At 43.2% G+C, this 23,530-nt stretch overlaps 1 protein-coding gene across 1 annotated transcript in view; it reads right to left on the bottom strand.

Moving 5' to 3' along the window:
- Window positions 1-20,496, bottom strand: part of nsmfa (NMDA receptor synaptonuclear signaling and neuronal migration factor a) — a gene marked incomplete at its 5' end in the record, with an annotated part of 29,507 nt that extends 9,011 nt beyond the window's left edge. Inside the window, 7 exons of the mRNA XM_079288963.1 lie at window positions 2,637-2,726; window positions 3,701-3,753; window positions 6,950-7,018; window positions 10,747-10,813; window positions 11,559-12,482; window positions 12,771-12,832; window positions 20,426-20,496. Of these exons, the coding sequence (XP_079145089.1) occupies window positions 2,637-2,726; window positions 3,701-3,753; window positions 6,950-7,018; window positions 10,747-10,813; window positions 11,559-12,482; window positions 12,771-12,832; window positions 20,426-20,496 (1,336 nt within the window). The remainder of the gene's footprint in view (window positions 1-2,636; window positions 2,727-3,700; window positions 3,754-6,949; window positions 7,019-10,746; window positions 10,814-11,558; window positions 12,483-12,770; window positions 12,833-20,425) is intronic.
- Between the last annotated feature and the right edge of the window lie 3,034 nt (window positions 20,497-23,530).

The raw sequence follows: 23,530 nt of genomic DNA, 5'->3' as shown, positions 1-23,530 counted from the left end.
TTGTCACAACATTGCCTGATTCTTCTCATGATGCATGAAAAAAACAAACACCCCTCTGCCCCCTTCCTTGACGTACCTGTAGGAACCTGTAATGATCCTCACACCTAAGTTCTATGCATTGCTCATTTGATGTCGGAAGATTGATCAATATTGTTCATAGATAGATTATTTCTGTCCTTAGTTGCTATAGCATTTGAAAGACACCATTGCCTATAATGGTCTTAAACACGAGCCGGTTTTCTCTGGACTCTGGTGTTTGGTTTGGGAGATTTCATTCTGGCCACTGTGTTCCTACTCTTATGCTCTCCACACCGACTGTTTACCTGCATTCAACCAAAGCTCGCTCAAACATGATTGGTCAATACTACTCGGGCTACAATCACAAACCAGAACGCTTCAGATACCAAAATCTTATCCCAGATCAGATTCTGCATTCATGTACAAATATCTGTCTATAAAGATTGCGGTTGTTAGCTATGAGCTGTCACATACTTGTATGTTTTTGTGGACCGTTTTAATCCTTTCTAGGGTCGGTGCTTTCAGAGAAAATTGTTATGTTGCTGATAATTGCTATACCTCTTTGTGTGTACTTATGTTTGCTACCTACGTGTTGGAGTCCTCGAGTGTATTATTAATCTATCAATATTTATTCATATTTCTACCATTTCCGACAACAAATTTAAAATAATTATAGTATATCTGGGTTTTTTTCAATCCAAATATCTATGTTGGTTCTGGCCTGAAAATCCAGTATCAGTCAAGTTGTAGTCGACAATATATTCTGTGAACCATCTTGTAAGGAAGAACTATAGGTGCCCAGTGTGAAACAGCAGTTTGAAAAGAGAGAGTGAAGAAAGAGAGTATGGAAAAGGAGAAAACGACGAGCAAGACTGACGATTAATGTCGCGCCTCCAGAGAACAATACCTTTCCCTCAGGAAAGAGGAAGAATGAGGCATCAACCACACCATTAGACTGTCATCAACAGTTCATGTGTCTTTCATCACACTCTGAAACACCGAAACGCTGAAGATGGAGGTGGAGAAAAAAAACATAAAACCACAGATACTCAAGACATCAACATAGACAAACGGCACATGCAAACAGTGTGTGTTGAAGCTCGTGATTAAAAGCCTTTTAGAAACACTGAGACACACCTCACGCGTTGACAGTTATACCAGTTGACACACTCGCACTTAGACGCACACTCCATTTTGGAAGACATACTCACAGAAAGAGAGCATCACAAAGTTGAAGAAAGACCCACGGTCATAGGGAGACAGATGGACAGGGTCAGAGCCAACAGCAGAGACAGTCTGTCTGTATGTGCGATGGTGTGTTTTAAGTGCAAATGTCTTTCGGTTTTTTTTGCGTGCTCCTTGATCTGCTGAAAGCAGGAACTGAGCTGTAAAACCGCGACGACAAAATGTCACCTTACTTCAACACGGCAGTATACTGTCATATTACAAGTCCTATTTGGCATGTGTGTATTTGTACGCACTAGATGAAAAGTGGCTTTGACTTTCAAGTACATGTTAGTCATATCAGGTTGCCTTCCAGGTGGCAAACCAGCAAACAACTATTGTCTGTGTAAATGTATCGTGGAGTAAAGTCTTCCTGAGCAGCGATAGTTAAGATGGTGAGGGACGTTAACAGGCAATCTCTTATTATTTTTTTTAAGAAGTTAAATTACCAATGTCATAATAATAAAAGAATTCTAGATTTTCCGGATTTCATATCAGCTGAGGAAATGAAAGAAATGAAAAAAGCTGGTAACTAATAACAGCAACCATGAGATACATGTAGTGGAGTACAATATTTCCTCCTGATATGTTGTTCACGTTGTTGTTAAATTTCTTAAATAAAGTAGAAATACCTCAAACTTTTACTTACCGGTACTTGTACAAAGTACTTAGTTGCGGTTGTCAGTATATTGTGTGCTGCACTTTGCATCATTTGAGACGGGTGAGCCGGCCTCATTCCAGCTGGACTGTAACTCAGCTCGTATATCAAGGTGCTGATTACCGGACCTCTTTTTAAAAAAAAAATTTTTATAGCTGACAAATGCCGCTAAGTGGCTTTCAACTCAATACGAGCCACCTGTGTATGGAAATGAATTAATGACAAAAGTACTGACTGAGCGCAAAGCAAATTTAAACTGTAATCAATCTGCCAGTCGAGATGTGAGGGCTCACAGGTTCAGATGGGTTCATTATAACGCCGCACGTAGTAGACTGTTCATGAGATTTACTGCAGCTCTTTATGATTCTAAATACTAGAGAACAAGAGGACACTTAACAGCTTTTAAAAGACATGTTTGTATCTGGGAGTTATGCCGATGACTGCTTTTTAAATAGTTTGATTTAAAAGGCGAGGTATTATGTCCAGGTCAGTTTTTAACTTTTTCTTCTCTCGGGGCATTCTAGGAATACAAAATGACAACTTACCGAGCACAATTTACATTACACATGCATTTTACACACTTTGTAAATGTGATTTGGTGACTTCAACGTGAAAGCCTCTTTCCATACGTCTTTAATTTCACCATTTTTGTCCTTCACTGTTAGAAACTGTGTGTGTGTGTGTGTGTGTGTGTGTGTGTGTGCAGATGCACGTGCGTGAGTCTGTGTTAACTCACTGTCTCTGGGTTCATGAGGAGAGTCAGGCTTGACCGGGGTGGGGTCACTCCAGGAGCAGTTGAAACTCTTCGATTTACGCTCAGCGAATGCTAGTGCAGGCGGGGAGAGATAGTCACACACATACACACCACACACACACACACACACAGACACACACTAACAAGCCTGCAAACTGGCTGTTTCCTCGACACACTCACCACCAATTCAGTTGCAATGATCGGTGACACATTTGAGTTTTAATTGGGTCGCCGCTTATTTTTCCATTATAACTTCACAGCACTGGAATAGAAACAACTTGTTCACAAGGCTTTGACATATGTTACCATGTTTTGTACAAACTGTATAGTTATAGCGATCATCACCTTTCCAAGCTTCTGGTCACACGACTTCTAAATTTGACACGTAAAAAGTTGAACCGACGTTTCTCTTGAGATTATTGTTTCGCTGACATTGTCTGTCACCGTTTTCTCTTTTCATTTCATCTCATTTTCATTCATCTCTTTTCATCTCTTTTCATTTCATTAAGGTCAGAAACACTGGACGAGTTACAGACCAGTTGCATAACAACATCCCACTCATATTGCCATTGACTCATATCTAAACCAGAACAAGGAGGTCTCTATAGATGATGGTTTTCTTTTCTTATAGATTCTCAGTTACACTCAAACAGACACACACCACTCCATCTATACCAATCGCCCCTTTGCTTTATTATTCATTTAGTCTTTTGTCTTCAAACTTTACGACACACCGAACAAAAAAAACTCAGAACAATCAAAGCGATGCAGCAGGAATAGACCACCTACACACTCGTACATTAACACATGCACAGACTCATGTTGCTGGCTCGTCAACACAGACGCGCGCTGATGAAAATAACAATCCTCAAAGAAATGCAATAGAGCGTTAAGAATCCCAATAAAACGGCAGCGTTTGGTGCGACACACACATGCAAAAAACACACCAGACAGCATAAAAAAAGAACACAGATATGATAGTGGGGTGAACTCCATCACACTCAATTTGAGCAAACATATAAAACACACACACATCTCTGACTCACTCTGTGCTTTCATCCTCCTGCTGCCCACCATCCGAAGATGCTTCCGGAAGTTCCTGTGGGTAGAGAAATCAAAGCAGAAGAGGGAGGACAGAGGACAGAGGAAGAACCAAAATGTAAAGAAGAGAAGGAGGAAAGAGGGGAGGGGTGGGCGGGAAGTAAACAAAGCAAGAGAAGACAAAGAGTTTAGTGTCAAGCTTCTATTTATACTAAAAGCTTTCTTTTTTTTAAAGGGATAATTAGAGGTACATATACTTATTTCCTCCAATGTGAGTGGAACACTTGTCACAGGGGCAGTGTGGGTGTAATGCACCACATTGCCAAAGTACCTCTTCTCATCCTTTTATAGTGTAGATTATTGAGGTGCAGGAGGTTCGTTCATGTAACAACAGCCAGAAGGGAAAACCTCCTTTAGTGTTTGAGGTTTTGATGCATGTGGTCTGAGCAGCGCTCCGTCTGAGGCACGAGGGTGCACCAGAGGGAGGTTATTCAGCCAAACTGGTTCCTTTGCTTTGTTCCAGGCAGATGAGATGTTGCTTTGTTGATCTGTTGTGTCTGTGTGTGTTGAACACATGGTGGACGTTGGCCAAGAAGTTCATGCCTGATCGATTTTATTTATATTTGAGAGCCTGATTAATACTGGTCAACATATTTATAATGTAACATTTTTGAGGCTGAAAAGCGATGACACTATATCAACCGATGCAATAAATACGGCCAGAAGATCCTGTAGATTGTGCAACAGGTTAGAAAAATCAAGTCATCGAATGCCATTAAATGCCATGAATTTAAGGTTAAAATCAAAGAGAAACTTGTTTTAACAGGTTCTAACTTAGACGCCTTTTCTGTTCTGTGCTGTCATCAGCTGCTCCAACAATCAAGCAAAATCCACAAGCCTCTGCTCGACACAATACATTGCCCTGATTCTTCTTTATTATCTCCGTTAAATGCTGCCTACATTGAGCCACCACACTCTTGCAAGCTTGGTGCACCATATGCCTCCAATGTGTAACATAAATATGTGGAGGTCAGACAGAAGCGGCACACTTTTGTGAATTTTCCCCAAAGCCTGTGTCATAACCAATGTCACACCATTATAACATTCACCTGTAGGCTTCCTTAATCTGTCGGAGGGTGCAACTGTGTTATCATAACCCTTCATGTACTATACTATCTTATGTGTATATATTAATATAAAATTCACACCCATTTGCCAAACAGTAAAACGTTATTCATTTATATTTACTTTTGAACCATATAGTTAAGAAACATGGTTTGTCCGTTCCCTCATTTCTGTTGTGTCACAATATCTAACGACAGAATATGTCAAACTATCAAATACAACGCTGTGTTATGGCTGACTAGATGTTATGGCTGACTAGATGTTATGGCTGACTAGATGTTATGGCTGACTAGATGTTATGGCTGACTAGATGGGCTACAAACGTGGTGCGGTCCATGTTTATCTGGTGGTGGAGGAGAAGCACATAAATATAGAAGCAACATAAAAGGAAAAAGAAAGAGACTGTGGATTATTACATAAAAATGTCAGCATAACCACAGTTAACTTGTATCATCAAACAATGAATGATTACAAGCAACACACACATTACATCATGCAAAAACATGGTCAAATATAACTCGGTACTAATTACAGATCAGCAACATCATTGTTGCTTACTTTGTACTTTGAGAAAAATATCTTAAACACACTTAACACACACAGTCTTACCCACCATATCCTCTGCTTAAACCTCAGCTGTACACAAAGGAGAGGTGTGGACACAGTTTATGAGATTTAGTCAGAAAGAGAGGAGATTTGAGAGAACCACGGCCACCTCCACTTCCAACTAAAGACAATCTGCTCATGTCCTCCGTTCTCGCTTGTTCGGCTCTTTCTGTGACGCTCAATAGCTCTACAACTCTCTTCCGTCTCTTTTCCCTATACTCATTGTGTCATGCAGCAATGATATGCCACCGTTATTCAGACAAAGAGGAACTAAAGCAGAATACTAAACAAATAAACCATCCTACCATTTTTTCTTTCCATTCTGTCATCGTCTAGTAACTTTAGCTCTCAACTAAAGATAGTGAAGTAAAAAGTACAGTATTTGCAGCGGTGGAGAAGAGGTATAATGTATGACAACTACTCGGTACAGTAAAAGTGCTTAAAAAGTTGCACTTGAGTAAGGTCAAAATAACCAGGTCAACTGTTTTAGAGATGGTAATGCATGACGCAAAGGAAAAAAAACTGGCATCAAAGAGTATACCGGGTAAAATCTCCTTTTCTCTGGTGAAAGCACTCTGAGATTGTGAGAGGTGATGAAGAGCAACGCTGAAAGGGCTCTTACTCTTTCTTTGTGCATCGCTGTTGTTCATAACAATGGTTAGAACTGTCGTCTATGTTGGAATGAGGATGTGGTATTTGACATTTGTGCTGCCTGCAAACTGCTGCTGTATGAAATGGCATCATGTCTGCTCTGCTTTGTAGCTTCGGACATGTAGATAGACTGAAAAACACTGGTTACGTGTCAAAGAATTTTCATCTACTCTGGTGTTTTTATTGCCTTATAACGTTTGCCACCCAGACTGAAATACAAAAATACAGAAATGCTCCAAATCTGAGCCAGCAGCTATTCACCACATCTGACAAAAAAAAAAAAAATCTTTCTTCTGTTTTCACACTGTTACAGAACAATAAGGCTGAAGAACAAAGTGCCACCGAGTCAAGAACGCAACACGTATGCCTACTCTGTCAAGAGTCATGACATTGAAGTCTCTTTATTCTTTGAGCTGGTTTTCCTGTTTGATCTGGTTTTGATGGTCAAATCGTGAGAATAATAAAGGCAAGAATGAATAAACAAAGGGTGTACATGGCCTGTACATGATAAGTAATCTTCTTTTCAACTGATGGTTTCAGGTGGATCATGTGGGTTTGCAAGTGCAAGGAGGCAAATTGTTCCTAAAACTTTGTTCTGCTACTTTTGTCCCTCATTTTCAAATCACTCATTTTGATGAAATAACACATTAATGCGCTGACACTGCAGATGGATGACACTGAGATGTCAAAGGAACTGAGATGTACTGCATGCATGGTGTCACATTCACCATCTGCCCCTGTGTGAAGAAGCATCTGGGCCTCGTGTGGGACAGTTTCTGAACTTGTTACTGATGTCATTACTCCAACAAAAGTTACAGAATCTGAAACAGGTGCAAACAGCAACGCACACCCTGGGAGGTGCAGCTTCGTACCTCTGGATGACTTCTGCCAAATCCTGCTCCCTCACTCTCCTTTTTCTCTGCTCAAATCCCCAAAAAGCCCTGCCGGGACATGGCACAGTATTAAGGGGGTTGAGGGTAGGACAGTGCAGGAGGGGGGGGGCTGATTCCAGGGCTTTTAGCTGCAGGGTTTATTTGGCTGTTAAGGGGAGGCTGAGGTATAGGCAGCAGCTCGCTTTGAGTATAAAGACCAGGAAGTCAAATCACACCACCAGCTCAAATCTTATTTTCTATTCATCCCTGTAACAAATGTGCCAGTCTCCATGTGGTATAATCCATTTTACGAAAGAGACGCTGATCTCGTGACCTTATGTCTTTTTATTAGTTTCACTCCAGATGTAATTCTTTTGTTTATTTTGGGGGAATTTTATGATTCTTCCCCAGAAAATATTGTTTATTATGTGCAGTTTAAAGGAATTTTGAGATTTTTGTGTAATTTTGCCACTGCAGGCCATTGGGCCAGAGTAGCAGCGCCACTTGAAATAGTCCACATGTTCCAATGCTGTGGCTTAATACTTCCTTCTCACCACCTGGTGTTCATTTTCATGGTTTATTTTGAATGTTAAAGCTGTAATTCACAAGCAAGAGGTTGACTGCAAAATTGTTGAGCCTGCCGTTCATTTAAGTCATTGTTCGACTTTTGAGAGCCTTCTGGCGAGCAGAAAGTGACAACACTTTACGCGTCAAAGTACAAACACGGTGTGAAATGCCTCACTGTCGATGTGTGATTATGTCTTCAAGAGACTTACTTATTGTTGTTAACAAGGAAAGATGTGACCCAGCAATTCTGTGAAGCTGATTAACATGATTGACTGACTCTGGGTAAGTTGTGGAAAGTAGTAAAATCCCTAAAAGAACAAAAGGTTATTTTAAAGGTTACAGCTGGCACTATTCTTAATTAATCTTGCTGTCAACCAATCGCATAAAAAGGCCAAAACTAACAATGTATTCGTCTGTTGCGCAATACTTCCTGACTTCCCTACCAGTCTGTGGCTCACAGTCTCAAGCCCAGTCATACAAATGATATACCAAGATATCATATGTGGGCTTTGTTCAAAATAAGCTACGCTACCTGTGTTCATCATAATAGAGAAACGCTGTGGCTCATTGACGTGTGTTTTAACATTTTTTAGCCATGCTAGGTCTGTTGGTCGTTCCACCACTTTGGCCCAGACTGAAATACCTCGCCAACTATTGGATGGATTGCCATTGACTTTGGCACAAGCATTCAAAGTCCCCACAAAATTAAGCCTAATGACTTTTTTGCTCCAGTGCCATGACCAGGTAAACATTTCAATTTGTTCAATACTTGACCAAATACCTCAGAAACTAATGAGAAACCGAGGTAGTGAATAAGCTAAACATCAATCCTGCTGAAGATCAGAGTGTTACCATTGTCATTATGCTGCCTCCCTGACATTAACATTAAACTCGAAGCACTGCTCTACTCAAGTACAGCCCATGACGCATGAAGATCACCATTATAAACAATATCCAGCAAGGCCAGGGGAAGAAACGGCTTCATATGAGCGCTAATATATCTGTAGGCCTTTAGTCCTGTTGGAAAACAATGAAGGTCTACGGTGCAGAGGAACAAATGCTTCAGCTACGCAGATAATACTTGGTTTTGGTCTTTTCATGGAATTTGTTGACAATAAGAAAAATATAGATTATCACCAGCTTGATCATTTTATTATTAAGAGATGTAGAAGAAACCATCACCATTTACTGTAAACTAGCAGCCAGAGGTTAGCTAAGCTGGGTCAACATGCAAAGAACTTGAAAATGCATATGAGCAGCCTGGGTTAGTTGGGTTTAGTTGGGCGAGATATAGGAGCAGAGCAGGGGTTGTGCAGTATGAAATGTCAAGATTGTCCTGATTTAGTCATAATCCATTATTACTGTTATCAATGTTAACATTTATCTTACTTCTCCGCTTGCCTACTCAGGAATTATTTGACAGATGTTTGCGATCTTGCACTTATCAAATGTCACACTGGACATCTACCAAGGTTATTAAGACTTCATGAATAATACATAGCTCAAAACTGAATGATAACTGACTTCTTTTTAAACTGCTACCGATAGTACAGTTGTACCAGAAGGCACTGGGGATCACATGTTGGCACTATAAATACTTATTCACAAATCTCTCCAGAGCCAATTGCCACAATCAGTTCCAAACACGCCGAAAGTCAGCCAGCACAGATTAAGTGATAATTGGCGACGGCTGTCGATCTGGATTAGAGCACTTTAACATGACTGCCACGAAAATGTTAAATGGCCAAACAACCTATCGCTGTGTCCTTAGTAAGGCGGTTGTGTCGGCCACACTGACAGAACTGCTGGATGGATGTGAGCTGACAGGGTTTTGGTCAGCCAATGCTCAGATGGACATTTTCCTGACTTGAGCTTCGTAGAATTGTCTCAGCTGCAGTGGATTACTCTGGACTTTATCCCTGCTGTTGCATGACAATCCAACTTTTGGCTTTTTCATTTTTTATTTCATTAAAATACAAAATATTTGCGCTGACAAGGCTTTTAACTGATAATCAATAACTGTCAGATGATTATTGATGTTTTGTGACAAACAATTTTTTTGCAGACCAGCATAACAAACACACACACACATAGACACAAACCTCTCTACTGTACACTCCCTAGCTCTTTCTTGTACTTGTCAGCTTGTTTTCAGCTGAAACTCGATCACCCAGCCCAAGGATGAATGTTAAATGGTTGTCATCAAAGTTAAGGAACAGCTGTTAACAACAAGAGGTCAGCGAGCTAAGAAAAAAACAGGAAACAGTCAGGGAAGTATACTCACGATATCCTGTTTGAGTGTCCCATGATTAAATAGCACGCAAGAAGAGAGAAGAGGGAGACAAAAACAACACAGTTTAGGCGCCAGTAAGCAATGAGTCCAAACAACAGAGAGAGAGGAAAAACTGGGAGAGGCATAATGAGACGGAGACAAAAAGTGTGTGTCATAATTGACGTCTATGAATAAACCGTAAACTTGCAGTGCCACATAATTGCTACTGGTCTGAATGTATTTAATGGGCCACATGAATACATTGACTGAGTCTGCCTTTGTATTCTGAACATGGTCTAACAAGCATTGCACATTGCATTCAAGTATGATTTGTTTTATTTGTTTTTGCCATGCTAGCAGCCTGCCTTTTGGGATGGCAATGTCGGTCGGTCCACCACTTTGGTCCAGGCTAAAATATCAGCTTTTGGATGTATAAATGCTCATAACTTTGGTGATCCTGTGACTTTTCATCTAGCGCCACCATCAGGTCAAAATGACGTCCAGTATATACAATTCATCCGATACTTTAATTCGAAAGCAAATACCTGCAAAACGAATGACATTGCTACTGTAACTCGCAAATGTCAGCATGTGAACACACTAAGCTAAGCTGAACCTGGCACACATGCTTGCTAAACAGCTGCATGGTTTGTCATTGTCATTGTAGACCATGTGAGCATCCTTATGGGACCATTCAGCTCAAAGCACTACTGTGCTTAAGAACAGCTTCACACAACCGCTGGTGTGGCTGCAGACTCAGCAGTCTTTTCAGGTTAGTTTATTAGATTTAAAGCAATCATTGGTGTCTTCCAGCGCGGTATGAAAAGTCAACTTCCACAAACTGGGATCTTTCTCACACACCAGCCTGACCTTTCATACACCATCAATGTGACTGTGTGCATGTATGTGCGTTTGTGTACATGTAAGATTTATGTGTGCTTGAAGGTTGGACACTCACGCCTGCATGGTTGTTGTGGCAGTTTGAAAGCTGAACATATTTTCCTTGGGGAACCAGTTAGTGTCCTCTGCAATTAGAGAGAAAAATGATCATTCCAGGGTTAAGTGGGGAAAAAAGAGAAAAATCTACGTGTCATATTGGCAAACGTCGTAATAAATATATTAGAAATATGGAAGCACAAAACCAGCGACAGCACCAGCATTTCACAGTCCACCACTCCACAAATGGAGAGAGGGAGACACACAGAAGGAGACAGCAGAGGAGAGAGACGGGGAGACGAAGAGTCAGATATACAGACCACCATGTCACATCCAACCACAAACCCTCAGTCCCCACCAGAGCTGAGAGGAAACCGATTTCACGGATGTTTCACTTTAATTCATCCAGACTTGTGACGAAGCTCTTTTGTTTCATTACAGATATTAAACAGTAAAATAACTTAAAATTACAAACTAATTGCAAAGTTTCTTCGTTAATTCTTACAAAATGCTCATTAAATGTTAAGTGTGCTTGTTTTCACTGAGGTGGTCCCTAGACTTCCTTGAAGCCGAGAATTATTACTTGTAAACAAATATAAGTAATTAAACTGACTAATGGGAAATCAAGTTTAAATGGATCCTTCATTTTCAGCAAAAAAAAATGCATTTAGGAAAATGATTGAAATTAGTCAAATGCTATTTCATCTCTGGTCCAATACTAAACCCGTCAATCCCATTCACAGGGTCTTATGAACAAACCCTACCCCCCCCCCCCCCCCACCCTCGTCTGGAATTCAGCGCCTCTCCCTTGCTCTGTGTCCTCCGCCCTCTCACCTCTCTCCAGCCCAGTCACCCGGTCCACACTCCACATCCGCTCTAGGCGTCGGTGCTGCTTGCCTGCCTCTCGGTTTGTGCTCTCCAGGTCCAGGGAGCCTTGGCTTCGCGATGGGGCGCCGCTGCATGACTCACAGGCCAGCCCGCTGCACTCCGCCTCCCCTTTTCCACCCTCGCCCCAGCCGCGGATGTTGTGGGCGCTGACGGAAGTCTGCAGCGGGGGTTGAGACAGGTGATGGTGGTGGTGTGCTCCGTGATGGGAGTGGGATCCAGCGACGGATAAAGACTGCTGCTGCTGATTGCTGCTTCCACTTGCTCCGCTACTTCCTCCGCTACTTCCTCCGCTACTTCCTCCGCTACTTCCTCCGCTACTTCCTCCGCTACTGGAGGGCGCATTGGTTCCCGGGACGCCGTGGTGGTGGTTTCTGTGATGGTGGCTAGCGCCACGGCCGCTGCTGGCATGGTGGTGCTGAGTTGGAGACGATGAGGTGGAGGAAGGGGAAGTGGAGGGTTGGATCAAGCCTCCTCTGGATCCCACCCCGCCACTCCCCGACTTCTCCTTCAGGACGTCCAGTTCTAGGCTCTCCTTGCTGCCCCGGCCGCTGCTCATCAGCATACCGCGCTGGGTTGTGATGGTGTACACGCGAGCAGGCTGCAGGGCGCACTCGACGCACTTCTGCTGGTCTTCCTCTGCTGAGAAGCTGCGCTCGAGGGACAGTCGCGATGCTTTGGCAGAGATGGTGATGGAAGGGGGAGGAGGCTGGAGTAAGCCCAGTGGGGGTTTTATCAGGCTGGCCTCCCGTTTGTCCTCACAGCTCTTGGTGGCGTTGGAGCAGGGATGGAGGCTGTCGTTGTTGTTGGGGCTAATCGTGTCACTTGGCGACTCCGGGTCGGGACCCACCAAGGTTTCACACAGAAGATGAGCTAGAATGATGGACAAATAGACAAATATGAGTGCTTGAGAATGACTAAAGAGCAAGGAGAAGAGAGGGAGGGGAAAAATAAGAGCACAAGCTGAGGATGACACACAGGAAAATATCATCATCTTTCTTCGGTTTCCAGCTATTGTAGTGATCCAAACACGAATGATCGCAGCCTGGCATTTGCACAGAGGATGAGGTGAAGCAGGTGGAGGAAGGATTAAAGACCACAAAGGAATAGGCAGAGCAGGATAGAGGGATGGACAAATGGCAGGATGTCTAAGACGCTGACCTGATCCGTTTCGGTTTTCAGGGTGTGTGTGGGACAGGTACTCTCCAAATGCTCGCGCTGCTCTGTGGGGACACATGACACACACGAAGACATTATTCATGGGTGGAAAGTAGGGGTGAGTTGACAGGACAGGAAATGGAAGAGAGACGGGCAAGAGAATTGTAAATTATAAACCTAATTGCCTTCTTTGTGGGCTCATGCCACCCGCAGATTAATGATGCAGCGGTTTTATCTCCACATTTCAGGCAGCCTCGGACTGAAAGAGAAACAGCGCATGAGACAGTCGGTGGAGATACTGTAGAGTGAAGGATTGTTCATCTTCATTTCTCAGTATGACCTCGGTTTTCGTCAGTGGGTGTAATTGCAGCTGCAGACCATTAGTGTGTTTGTGTCCTTCTTTCATACACGCGCAGAATGTACGTGCGGATGTAAACTGTATCTTTGTGTCAAGGAAAATACTTAACCTTGTCAACAACTGCAGAAGAATATCTTTGCTGAAAATAGATGCTGTGAGCTCCTTGACCACAGTGCTGCATCTGGTGCTTTAGCTCATTCTTTCTCACGGCCTTTCTTTTACTCACACACAGAAATAGAGATGAATACGCTACAGACGTCCATTCAGCCACTTCTAACTAAAACTCAATATCATGGAGGGCTTCAGCTTTCAATAGAATAGCCCCCAGGTCTCGCGATTGAATGACACTGGCCTCGTAATGTTCCTGTGTGTGACAGCAGAGGTGACGGTGCAAAAGAATCCCCTGAATATACAGGTGAATCTGTGGGTAAACGCCTCCTTCCTGGCAGCTCCATCAATTATTAAAGCCTGTCCAACGCAGCAGGCACACAGTAAGACCAGCGAGTGCAGACTTTACAAACATTTCTCTTTCCTTCTCTCTTACACGGAGTTTCTTGTTTAAACTGAGCCCAGTCGAGACCTATGCTACCTTTTACCAACAGCACAGGTATAGGATGTCCTATGAAATACAATATATTTGACTCTACAACACACGGCCTCAAGACCAGGAAATAATGCAGGTGTCATCTTAGAGTTACAAGTCTGGAGATTTCTGTTTGTACAGCACTTGGCTGTGTGCGTGCGTGTGCGTGCATGCGTCCCTCCATTGTGTGTGTGTGTGTGTGTGTGTGTGTGTGTGCGCGTGTAACAAGAAACCAGTCCAGTTAAGAACAGTCGTGATAAATGTAGTCTAAGCTCAAATCAGCAGGTGTTCCTCCGAAGCTCTGAGACATTTTCATTTTGCCCTCCTGTTTTATTATTCAACAGGCCGGGCCCTCTGATTACAATCAGAAAACAATGGTGCAAGAGACTCTCATCATCCATTATACATGAGAGGAAACGGATAGAGCAACGCACCGCTCCATCCCTCCATTAAACAAACCCCCTGTCTATGTTGTCTCATATCACTGTTTTGCACCTATGAAACATGTGAAAAATGAAGGCGGAGAAGAAGAGGAACTGCCTGACAGGCAGTGAAATTGGTCCTGCATGCTCTCAGACATGTGACAGGGGTTTGGGGAGAGAAACGAGTTGGGGAGGGGAGACGGGATTACAGCAGAGAGGAAGAGGAGTGTACAGGAAAATGGGGGCATATAAAAAATGAAAGGTGGAGTAAACTTGAGGAAACCGCAGCAGACAGAGTGAGAGAGCACAGTCAGGACAATGAGGAAGAAAGAGATGCAACTGACGACAGTCTGTTTCCTCCTCAGGACAGCTGCAATCTTCGACAATTAACTCAACCCTAAAAGCATGTTTCATTTAACCCCTTAAGTGACTTCTGCACACTCATTGAGTGCGAGATGAAACGTGTCAAACAGCAGTGACAAGGATGGCACAGGTTCAAGTTTAGTGTCCTGGATTCAGATCAGATCAGATCAGATATTCTGACAGTGATGGATGAGAGTTAAATCTTTAACCTTAAAGGTAAAGTAGAAATCTGTTTCCACGTATTTCACTATGGTATGAACATTAACTTGAAGAGACAGCGTCACTGGTGAATGAATGCCACGTTTTCAGCTGCCAACTCAGCTGTCACAGCGTCCTTGACACCACAAGCAGGGCTTTTGGAAACAGTTCTCACCGACCCATTAGGTCCCCAAAATCAATGACAAAATACCTCGTTTGTTATCGCCCTCCACAATGACACATTTCAGCATTTTCTCATCTGACGCTCCTATCTGTCACGTGACAACACAGTGGTTCAGATTTGGTTAGGTTTAGGCACATAAACAACTGTTGGTTTTGGTTAAAATAAGTACAAAAGCATCTTTGTTTGGTACACGGTTAAGGTCGAGAAAACAAGGAACAAACATTGCTTTCTTGGGTTAAATTATTAATAGTTTTATCATTGCTATTTATAGCTTTGCCACTTTAATGTAAACATATGCCGCTTTTGGTAATTTGCTGAAATGACAGAAGGCTCCGACTACAATGTCATGCAACAAGGATGCTAATGGTACAATGTCTTGGACAGAGCTACTCTCCAAGAGCAACTCAAATTTTGTTATTCAAACTACTGTGGGTGCAACGTGCAACCTGAAGCTTCGCTGACTCAGCGAATTAATACAGTATGAGCATATTTTGCCCCTCTGGGTCTACAGTTAAGAACGTGCTGAGCATTTACAAGCTGTATGAGTCAGACACAATTACACACACTCCCCTCCTCCTTAACACTTGTATGCCACAAACTTCACTGACCTCTTCACAGTTGCATTAAAGTGTCCTCTACAGCAGGACGATACACCTGAGCAGTCCTTCTCTTTTCATGGATCCAGACGGAACAATATGCATAACTAGATACTTGGCAGATGGGAACATTATAGAACTGACATTGAGCAAACCATCGCTGACTAAAAATCAGGGGACTTTGTCTTCCAAGTGGAGACAAATTAAAGTAAATGTAATGTGTTGAATGAAGGTAAAGTCAATGCAATTAAATGCAAACACATTGCCCTGTTTCAATAAGGTAATTAGATTAATTGTCTTAACCATTTTATATGATAAATAGGTTAGAATGCAGTGCTTTTTTTGCACCATCTGTAATTTGACCAATAAATGATCTGCATGGCTACAAAATGGACCAACAGGTCAATCTGATCATAGAACTGAGAGGTTGAGAGTCGTGTAGTTTAACGCTGCCGCTACATAAAGTATTTCCTTCCGTTATTGACCCATATCTAATCTCTTGCCTTTTCCCTGTCCATTCTCATGCTGTTTATCGCTGTGACCATATATCTTTAGAGGACAAGCGGCTGGAGGCTGCAAACAGGCCATCGCTCCCCTGGCAGTGTTCCCACTGGTCTGAATATCATCAGAGCTGATATCTCCCCGGGTGTCTCTCCGCTGTAAACAATGGGCTGCCAGGCTAAGAGATTCCTCACTCTTAATGCTCCTAAATCGAATTCGCCTCTCAGATGCTCGAATTGAATTGGGTTTCCGACAAACACACACACAGACACACACACAGTGGAGCATACACACACATAAACGCACAGCTGGGGTGATGACAACCTGTTGAGAGGCTTGCTGCCTGCGTGTGCTGAGGGCCGAAGGGACTTGGGAACGTTAATTGCGAGTGTTGAAACTGTGGTGCATCATGGGACATGTGTGGAAACGGAGCACCTGATCTGGGAGCTAATTAAAATGTCAGTGGCCCAACGCTACACATACAGTGCTGGGTGCTGCAACTGATCACACACACAATAGCCTACACACATTTAACACAACATATGTTTTATAATATTCTCGGAAAGTAAAACAATGATATTAAGTAAAGCATATTTTGTGAAAGAAAACAAAAAACAATGTAAACTTGAATAAAAATGTCAAAATACATAAATAGTTTTTTTACTCGCTTGTTCTGAAGCCTTCGACCATATCACGACTCACGAGGTCTTCATTGGCAAATTAAACTTGCTTAGTTGTCACTGAACTGTAGAAAAAGTGCTCAGAGTAGTGGAACATTTGAACATCTACTTTTTCAACCTGTGCTGAGATTTGTTTTTGTTCATTCGTTATTTTTTTTGTCAAAGAATAAATATGAAAAAGAATAAACATGCGCCATTGCAGACAGACAATCACACAACACTGCTGGAGCCCCAATCATTCTTCAGACTGTAATCAATAAAATCTGCCTCGTTCAGCATATTTATGGCAAAGAGTCTCTGATTGAACAGAAGAGGGGGAGAGGGGGTAATAGAAATGATTAGATGTGGATGCACTGAGCCATGCTACTAATGATCAGAAATACACAGTGCGTGTATATTAATATATATTAAATACATGAGCAAAATGGAAATAATAAAATGAACCAGATTTTAGCAAAGAATGACCAGATACTCAGAACGTCTGAGCAAACACGGTCTCCCTTTGTTGAGCTTGAGTGAATCTGAAATCCTGTTATTTCAAAAAAACAGTTGCGTAACAGCCCTCGACCCTCGTGAACAGAGTGACTGCAGGTCTGCAACGATGACGGTCGCACCTGTCGATTGGCCTGAATAAACTAAGACACGATGTTTCATTTACAGCCGTCCATAAAAAACAATCCTTTCATCTTCCACACCGTCTTCCACGCCCCCACAGCTCCGAACGCTGTTGTCCGACACCCTTGACCCCAACCACAGCACAGCCCTCCTCTCTGGCCGACATTAAGATCAAAGCATTCGCTTTTTCACTCAATGTCGCAGACTTCTGGTGTGTAAATTGGAATTAATCTCATCCCCTCTCTTCCCCCTTCCTCGCTCTGTCGCTCGCTACTTCTCATGAGCTGCTGGAGGGGAAAGTGTGACCTGTTTCATAACCAGCAATCCACAAACATGCAAATGGTGACAGGAGCACAGACAGCAGGGACAAGAAGCTGGTGTCTCTTTAGTGATTCCTGTGTATTGTTTGTATGCATTCCCATGAATGTGGTCATCCACTGTTGAGTTGATGTCCGCTAACGCGGCCTCATACCTCAATGACCAAACGGGTCATCTGTCAGAGCTTTGCGAAATGTCTCTTACGAGCGTTTTCTGATCTGGCACACCTATTTATTAGGTGTTCCTAATTAGGAATTCCTCAAGTGATGCCAGCAGCATGGCTCAGTTTAATTACCATCAAATGTGGTACAGACACGAGTGGTCCCCAGAGGGTGAATCCTACTGACTTTGGTGATCTCCTCACTTTCCCTTCACCACCACCAGCAGGTTGACGTTTTCGTTTTTTAGTGGCATGTCTTGATAACTGTATTGCCAGGAAATTTGGTAAAGATATTCGTGGTCGCCAAATGATAAATCACATTGACTTTTGTGTGTGTGTGTGTGTGTGTGTGTGTGTCTGGGTCTACTACTTGAACAGCAGTGATTTATATTATGGTATGTCCTCTAATATGATTTGAGAGCGGAGGTGACATTGTACCATGTTGCCAACTGAACACTAGCTGCAGAAAAGAAATTGATGAGTCAGAACTATGAGCTTGAAATTGTAAATTAAATTGTGTTTCTGAGGTAAATTATTTTTAATACAAATGTACATTTTATATGTAAATGGGTGTTTGGGTAATACGTCCGTAGATCTGATGCTGCAGACAGAGCTCTAGCACTTACAATCTGCAGAGATTCAAAGATTCGGAGTCCATGCCCTTCAGACAGAATGAAGAAGGGATCGAGTAGATGTAGGTGAAATGGAGAGAACAGTGTATACAGGCCTGATAGTATGCACATAGATACGTTTGTGTGCGAGGTGGAGAGAGAGAAACAACTTTTGAATGCCTGCTTCCACATTCATGAGGTCGTGTGCAGGTGAAAGGCTGATTATTATTGGATGTGATTCAGCTGCCCATACGGAAAGGCAAGGTTCATTCTGCCATATGAGAGAGAGAGAGAGAGAGAGAGAGAGAGAGAGAGAGAGAGAGAGAGAGAGAGAGAGAGAGAGAGAGACAGAGAGAGAGAGAGAGAGAGAGAGAGAGAGACAGAGAGAGAGAGAGACAGAGAGAGAGAGTACAACCCCAATAGTGCATGCATTTGAGTGTGTGTGTGTGGATGTGTAGGCAGTAATAATCCTCAACAATGAGTGAATTTCAGATGTTTCATTGAATACGTGAAGAAAAAAGACTCTCTCACTTTCTCCCTCACACACACACACACACACACACACACACACACACACACACACACACACACACACACACACACACACACACACACACACACACACACACACACACACGTACAGTAGGCTACGTGCCCGGGACACCCTCCACTTGCCACTGTGTATGAGCATCACATTCTCATCTCAAGGTGGCACATAAAAAAAAAGAAACGCATAGTCCCGCACGCTGCGATGAATGCAAAGAAGGCTCACATACACACCACATGTGCAATGTAAGGAAGACACATACTCGTATGAGATGATGACGTAATAGCACGTCAGCCCTCATCTGTGGACGTTGGACGACGTTGCACAAGTCAAGGTCAATCATTGATTGATTAAAAAAACAACTCAAAGCAGGGCCTGCTGTGAGGCCACTGCTGAAGCACAGAAGAGCTCATTTTGTATTCTGATCTCACGCGAGCGATCGCGGCTCCTCGTCCGCACTTCATAGTGTGGACACATGAACACAGTTGCACGTGCTTTTCTGCAAACTGCAGCTTCAGCTCAACCTCAGTCAAGCATGATAGCGCTATACGCTATTTATTTGCCTGTATGGTGCTAGAACAGGATGCGGACTTGGCCATGAAAAAAAGAATCCATACAGCCCCATACAGTGAACGAATGAGCCGTGAACAGCTTTCAACGAGTTGGACTCGTGCCAAACAGCATCCCACTGCTGGCTGAACAAATGAAACAACCGCTCACCAGCGCTGCCCCCTGTGACCGGCCCAATAACTGATCGTGATAGGTGATCACTGCAAGCGACCGAATCGATTGCGGTGATTGATTAATTTGCGGCTGGATCGTTTGCACGCCGGAGTGTGAAGTCAGCAGCAGGCTCCATCGCTGCGCGGTCCGCTCGGGTCGATGCGGCCAGACAGAAAGCCCTTTTTGTTTAAATCCCCATTAAAATCATAAGATGACATGCAGTTTCAAATAAAAGAATACATATAGGCCGACAACAAATGATTGATGATCACGATGATCTATTTTAGGTGATAGCCTACCAAAGTCAGAACATGTTAGTCGACTGTGAGTCACAGCAGCCCTCGCGTTGCCTCTGCATGACTTTCATTACACAATGATGCTTCATTCACAACATCAGGAAAAGCTCCGATGCTTCACGGGCAGATGGGTGAGCCACTTTAGTGCTAATAAAACACAGTCTCGTGGAATTGAGGGACAAACCTTCTCCACAGTCGGTTTCTATTGCTCACCACAGGTGATGTTTCTGGAGAGAATAAAGGCTCATTTAAGCACACATTTACACGGATGCACGCCCCGGGACAGTCTGCAGACGTGCGAGAAGCTCTGAGCCTCTTTGCGCATTACAAATAAGGACTACTCTTTGCGCATTACAAGGACTAGCTGTACCCAGGAAAGCGCAGCGGTAATTCAACTGGCACACATGGCAACTTCGCTCGTGTCGCACCCGAAGGCTGTCGAGTCTAACCTGCGGCTGCCATTTAATGGGGCTGAAAGGCGGAGAGCTCCGGATGATACTCACCTAACTTTTGCTGCCACAGAGGATATCGCATCGTTTCTTAAATTCTTCCTTTTGGACACGGCAGTTCCCATGCTGGCATGGAAACAACGCAGACAGGAAAGCAGTTCATTCCAAAGACTCGGCGCACGGAGGGAATGCGGCAATGAAAACAGTGTAAAAACCGCAAAAAAAGTTGAAGGGAAATCCGGGAGCAGACAGCATGTCACGCACGCGTCTGCAGAGCAAAGGATGCAGAAAAAATAGCACTGTCTCTCTCTCTCTCTCTCTCTCTCTCTCTCTCTCTCTCTCCCCGGATATGAGCACGTACGTGGGGTAGCTGCACAGCTGTCAGCCTGTGGCTGAAAATACACGGTCCTCTGCCTCTCTCATTGATCTGAAAATGCAATGGAAAGATGGTAGGGGTGGTGATATCACCATCATCATCATCACAGAGCGGGGGGGGGGGGGTGCAGGTACTGAGCAAGGGACACTTGGTGCCATCCAGGCTTTTGGAACCTCTGCCTTTCATCTTATCCAGTTTTGGATCATTATGCATATCTTTATGTAAACGGTCATTTTGGCAAAGAGGTTCTCTCTCTCTCTCTGTCTCTCTGTCTCTCTCTCTGTCTCTCTGTCTCTCTCTCTCTGTCTCTCTCTCTCTCTGTCTCTCTCTGTCTCTCTGTGTCTCTCTGACTCTCTCTCTCTGTCTCTCTCTCTCTCTGTCTCTTTCTCACTCTGTCTCTCTCTCGCTCTGTCTCTCTCTGTCTCTCTCTCGCTCTGTCTCTCTCTCGCTCTGTCTCTCGTCTCTCTGTCTCTCTCTCTCTCACTCTGTCTCTCGTCTCTCTGTCTCTGTCTCTCTCTTTCTCTCGCTCTCTCTGTCTGTCTCTCTGTCTCTCTCTCGCGCTGTCTCTCTCTCTGTCTCTCTCTCATCTCTCTGTCTCTCTCTCTGTCTCTCGTCTCTGTCTCTCTCTCTCTGTCTCTCTGTGTCTCTCTGACTCTCTCTCTCTGTCTCTCTCTCTCTCTGTCTCTTTCTCACTCTGTCTCTCTCTCGCTCTGTCTCTCTCTCGCTCTGTCTCTCGTCTCTCTGTCTCTCTCTCTCTCACTCTGTCTCTCGTCTCTCTGTCTCTGTCTCTCTCTTTCTCTCGCTCTCTCTGTCTGTCTCTCTGTCTCTCTCTCTCTGTCTCTCTCTCTGTCTCTCTCTCATCTCTCTGTCTCTCTCTGTCTCTCTGTCTGTCTCTCTGTCTCTAAAGAGAATTCCCTTGCAGCACTCCTATGAGAGGTTTTTTATTCAATCAGGGATTTATTTTCTCCTGCAATATGCAAATTAACTGGTGATGATCTATGATTTGACGTCTATAAAATATATATTTTTGTTCAAGTAGAGTCAGGATACCATTTCAGAAGAGTATCACTGGTTATAATCTGGTGTTGTGGACCTCACCAAGCAGTCACACAATAACTTGTTGTGAGATCATTAATGTGGAAAGAAAGGAAAAAAAACATTTCCATGAAATAAAATACTTCTATTTTTTTTTACGTATATCCCTTTGTGACTTGTGAAATAGTTTTACCTCCTCAGACTCATTCCATATTTAAGAGGCCTGAGAATCAATATTGAATTGGACTGCTCACATCCATGCAACCTGGGTTGAGACAGTTCAGTAAACTCTGCTTTCTTTTAAGAGGTCAGAACCAGAAAAGGTTTGGCACCAATGCTGAAAAAAGTACAACGATGGCTGTGTTGGCTGTTAGCACATCTGACATGGAATGCACATGGAGATAATGAATCACCAGTCAGTGAAAGAAGATCGTGAGTGGTGGTCACTGTGGTGCACACACACACACACACACACACACACACACACACACACACATACATACATACTATTGTACATATGTGCACATGAACACATCATATAAACAGACAGAAGCATTGGTAGCAGAGAATAACGGTCGATTAGCCTTCAAACATCAGATCAATCGATCATTCAACCCACAGGTCATTTCACCAGCAGCCCTGAATGTGCAGGACGTCCTTGAGCTTTATATCTTTTAAGATGTGCTTCTCCTGCCCACACACACACACACACACACACACACATACACACACACAGACAAAATCAATAAATAAAGCAAAGCGCTGCTGTGAGCTGCTGTGGGCCATTAAGCAGTAAATAATTCAAGGCAGTTCTGACGAGACTGAGCGAATGTGTGTGGATGTACTGTAGATGAGCGCGAGAGGAGGAGGAGGAGGGATGAATGAATGAATGGAGAGAGGACGGGATGATGGAGCTTCTCACACGAGCCAGCAGAAGAGAAGGATGACGGAAAGAGGAAGGATGAATGGATGCATGAATGGACAGCAGGACTCCAAAACGGTGACGAGGAGCAGAGGGGGCGGAAGAATGCAAAGGAATGACAGCGGGAGAAGGAGACACGAGGATGAATGAAAGAAGCGATTCATGTTTTTCATTCTGTAAAGGGAGTGCAGTGATGTGTCTGCTATCACACGCTGCACTGTGCTATATGTGGAAAAGGGATGCACTCACCATTTGATTGATTGCAAAGCAGATCAATACTTTTGAGTCTACAACGGTGACAACAGCAGGGGGAACACTCGACCCTTTTTCCCCAAATACGGATTTAGTTGAGAAAGTCATTCCGTATTAATGAACAATAAAACCAAGTTGTCATTTTATATTTTAAGTGTAATTTAATATTACTAATAAGCAGTTGTCCCACTGATTAAGATTTAAAAACTTTTAGCCAAAGGGGCTGCGTTTGCCAATCAGATATATTCAAGCTCACATTCGCGATGGATTACTTTGTACATGAACGGCGTATTTTTATTGTTTACCTTGCGATCATTGTAACAAAAGACAAAATATTTGCCACTTTGGTAACCTTCGTCAAATGAATACATGAAACAAACATGAAGAACATATTTCCATCTTGTTTAAAAAAAAAAATGTCCCCACCATTTGGGACTTCTTTGAATGAAATAATCTTGTTGCACCCTCTTCTTCTGAAATTATATAAGTGTCCCTGACTCGAGAGTTAGAGCCACCTTCTGCTTACCCTGATGAACCAATAAGTGGATGGAAACACAAATATATTCTTTTCACT

The sequence above is a fragment of the Melanostigma gelatinosum genome (assembly GCF_949748355.1).
Source record: "Melanostigma gelatinosum genome assembly, chromosome: 18".
Lineage (NCBI taxonomy): Eukaryota > Metazoa > Chordata > Actinopteri > Perciformes > Zoarcidae > Melanostigma > Melanostigma gelatinosum.
This window is presented reverse-complemented; position numbering and strand designations above follow the sequence as displayed.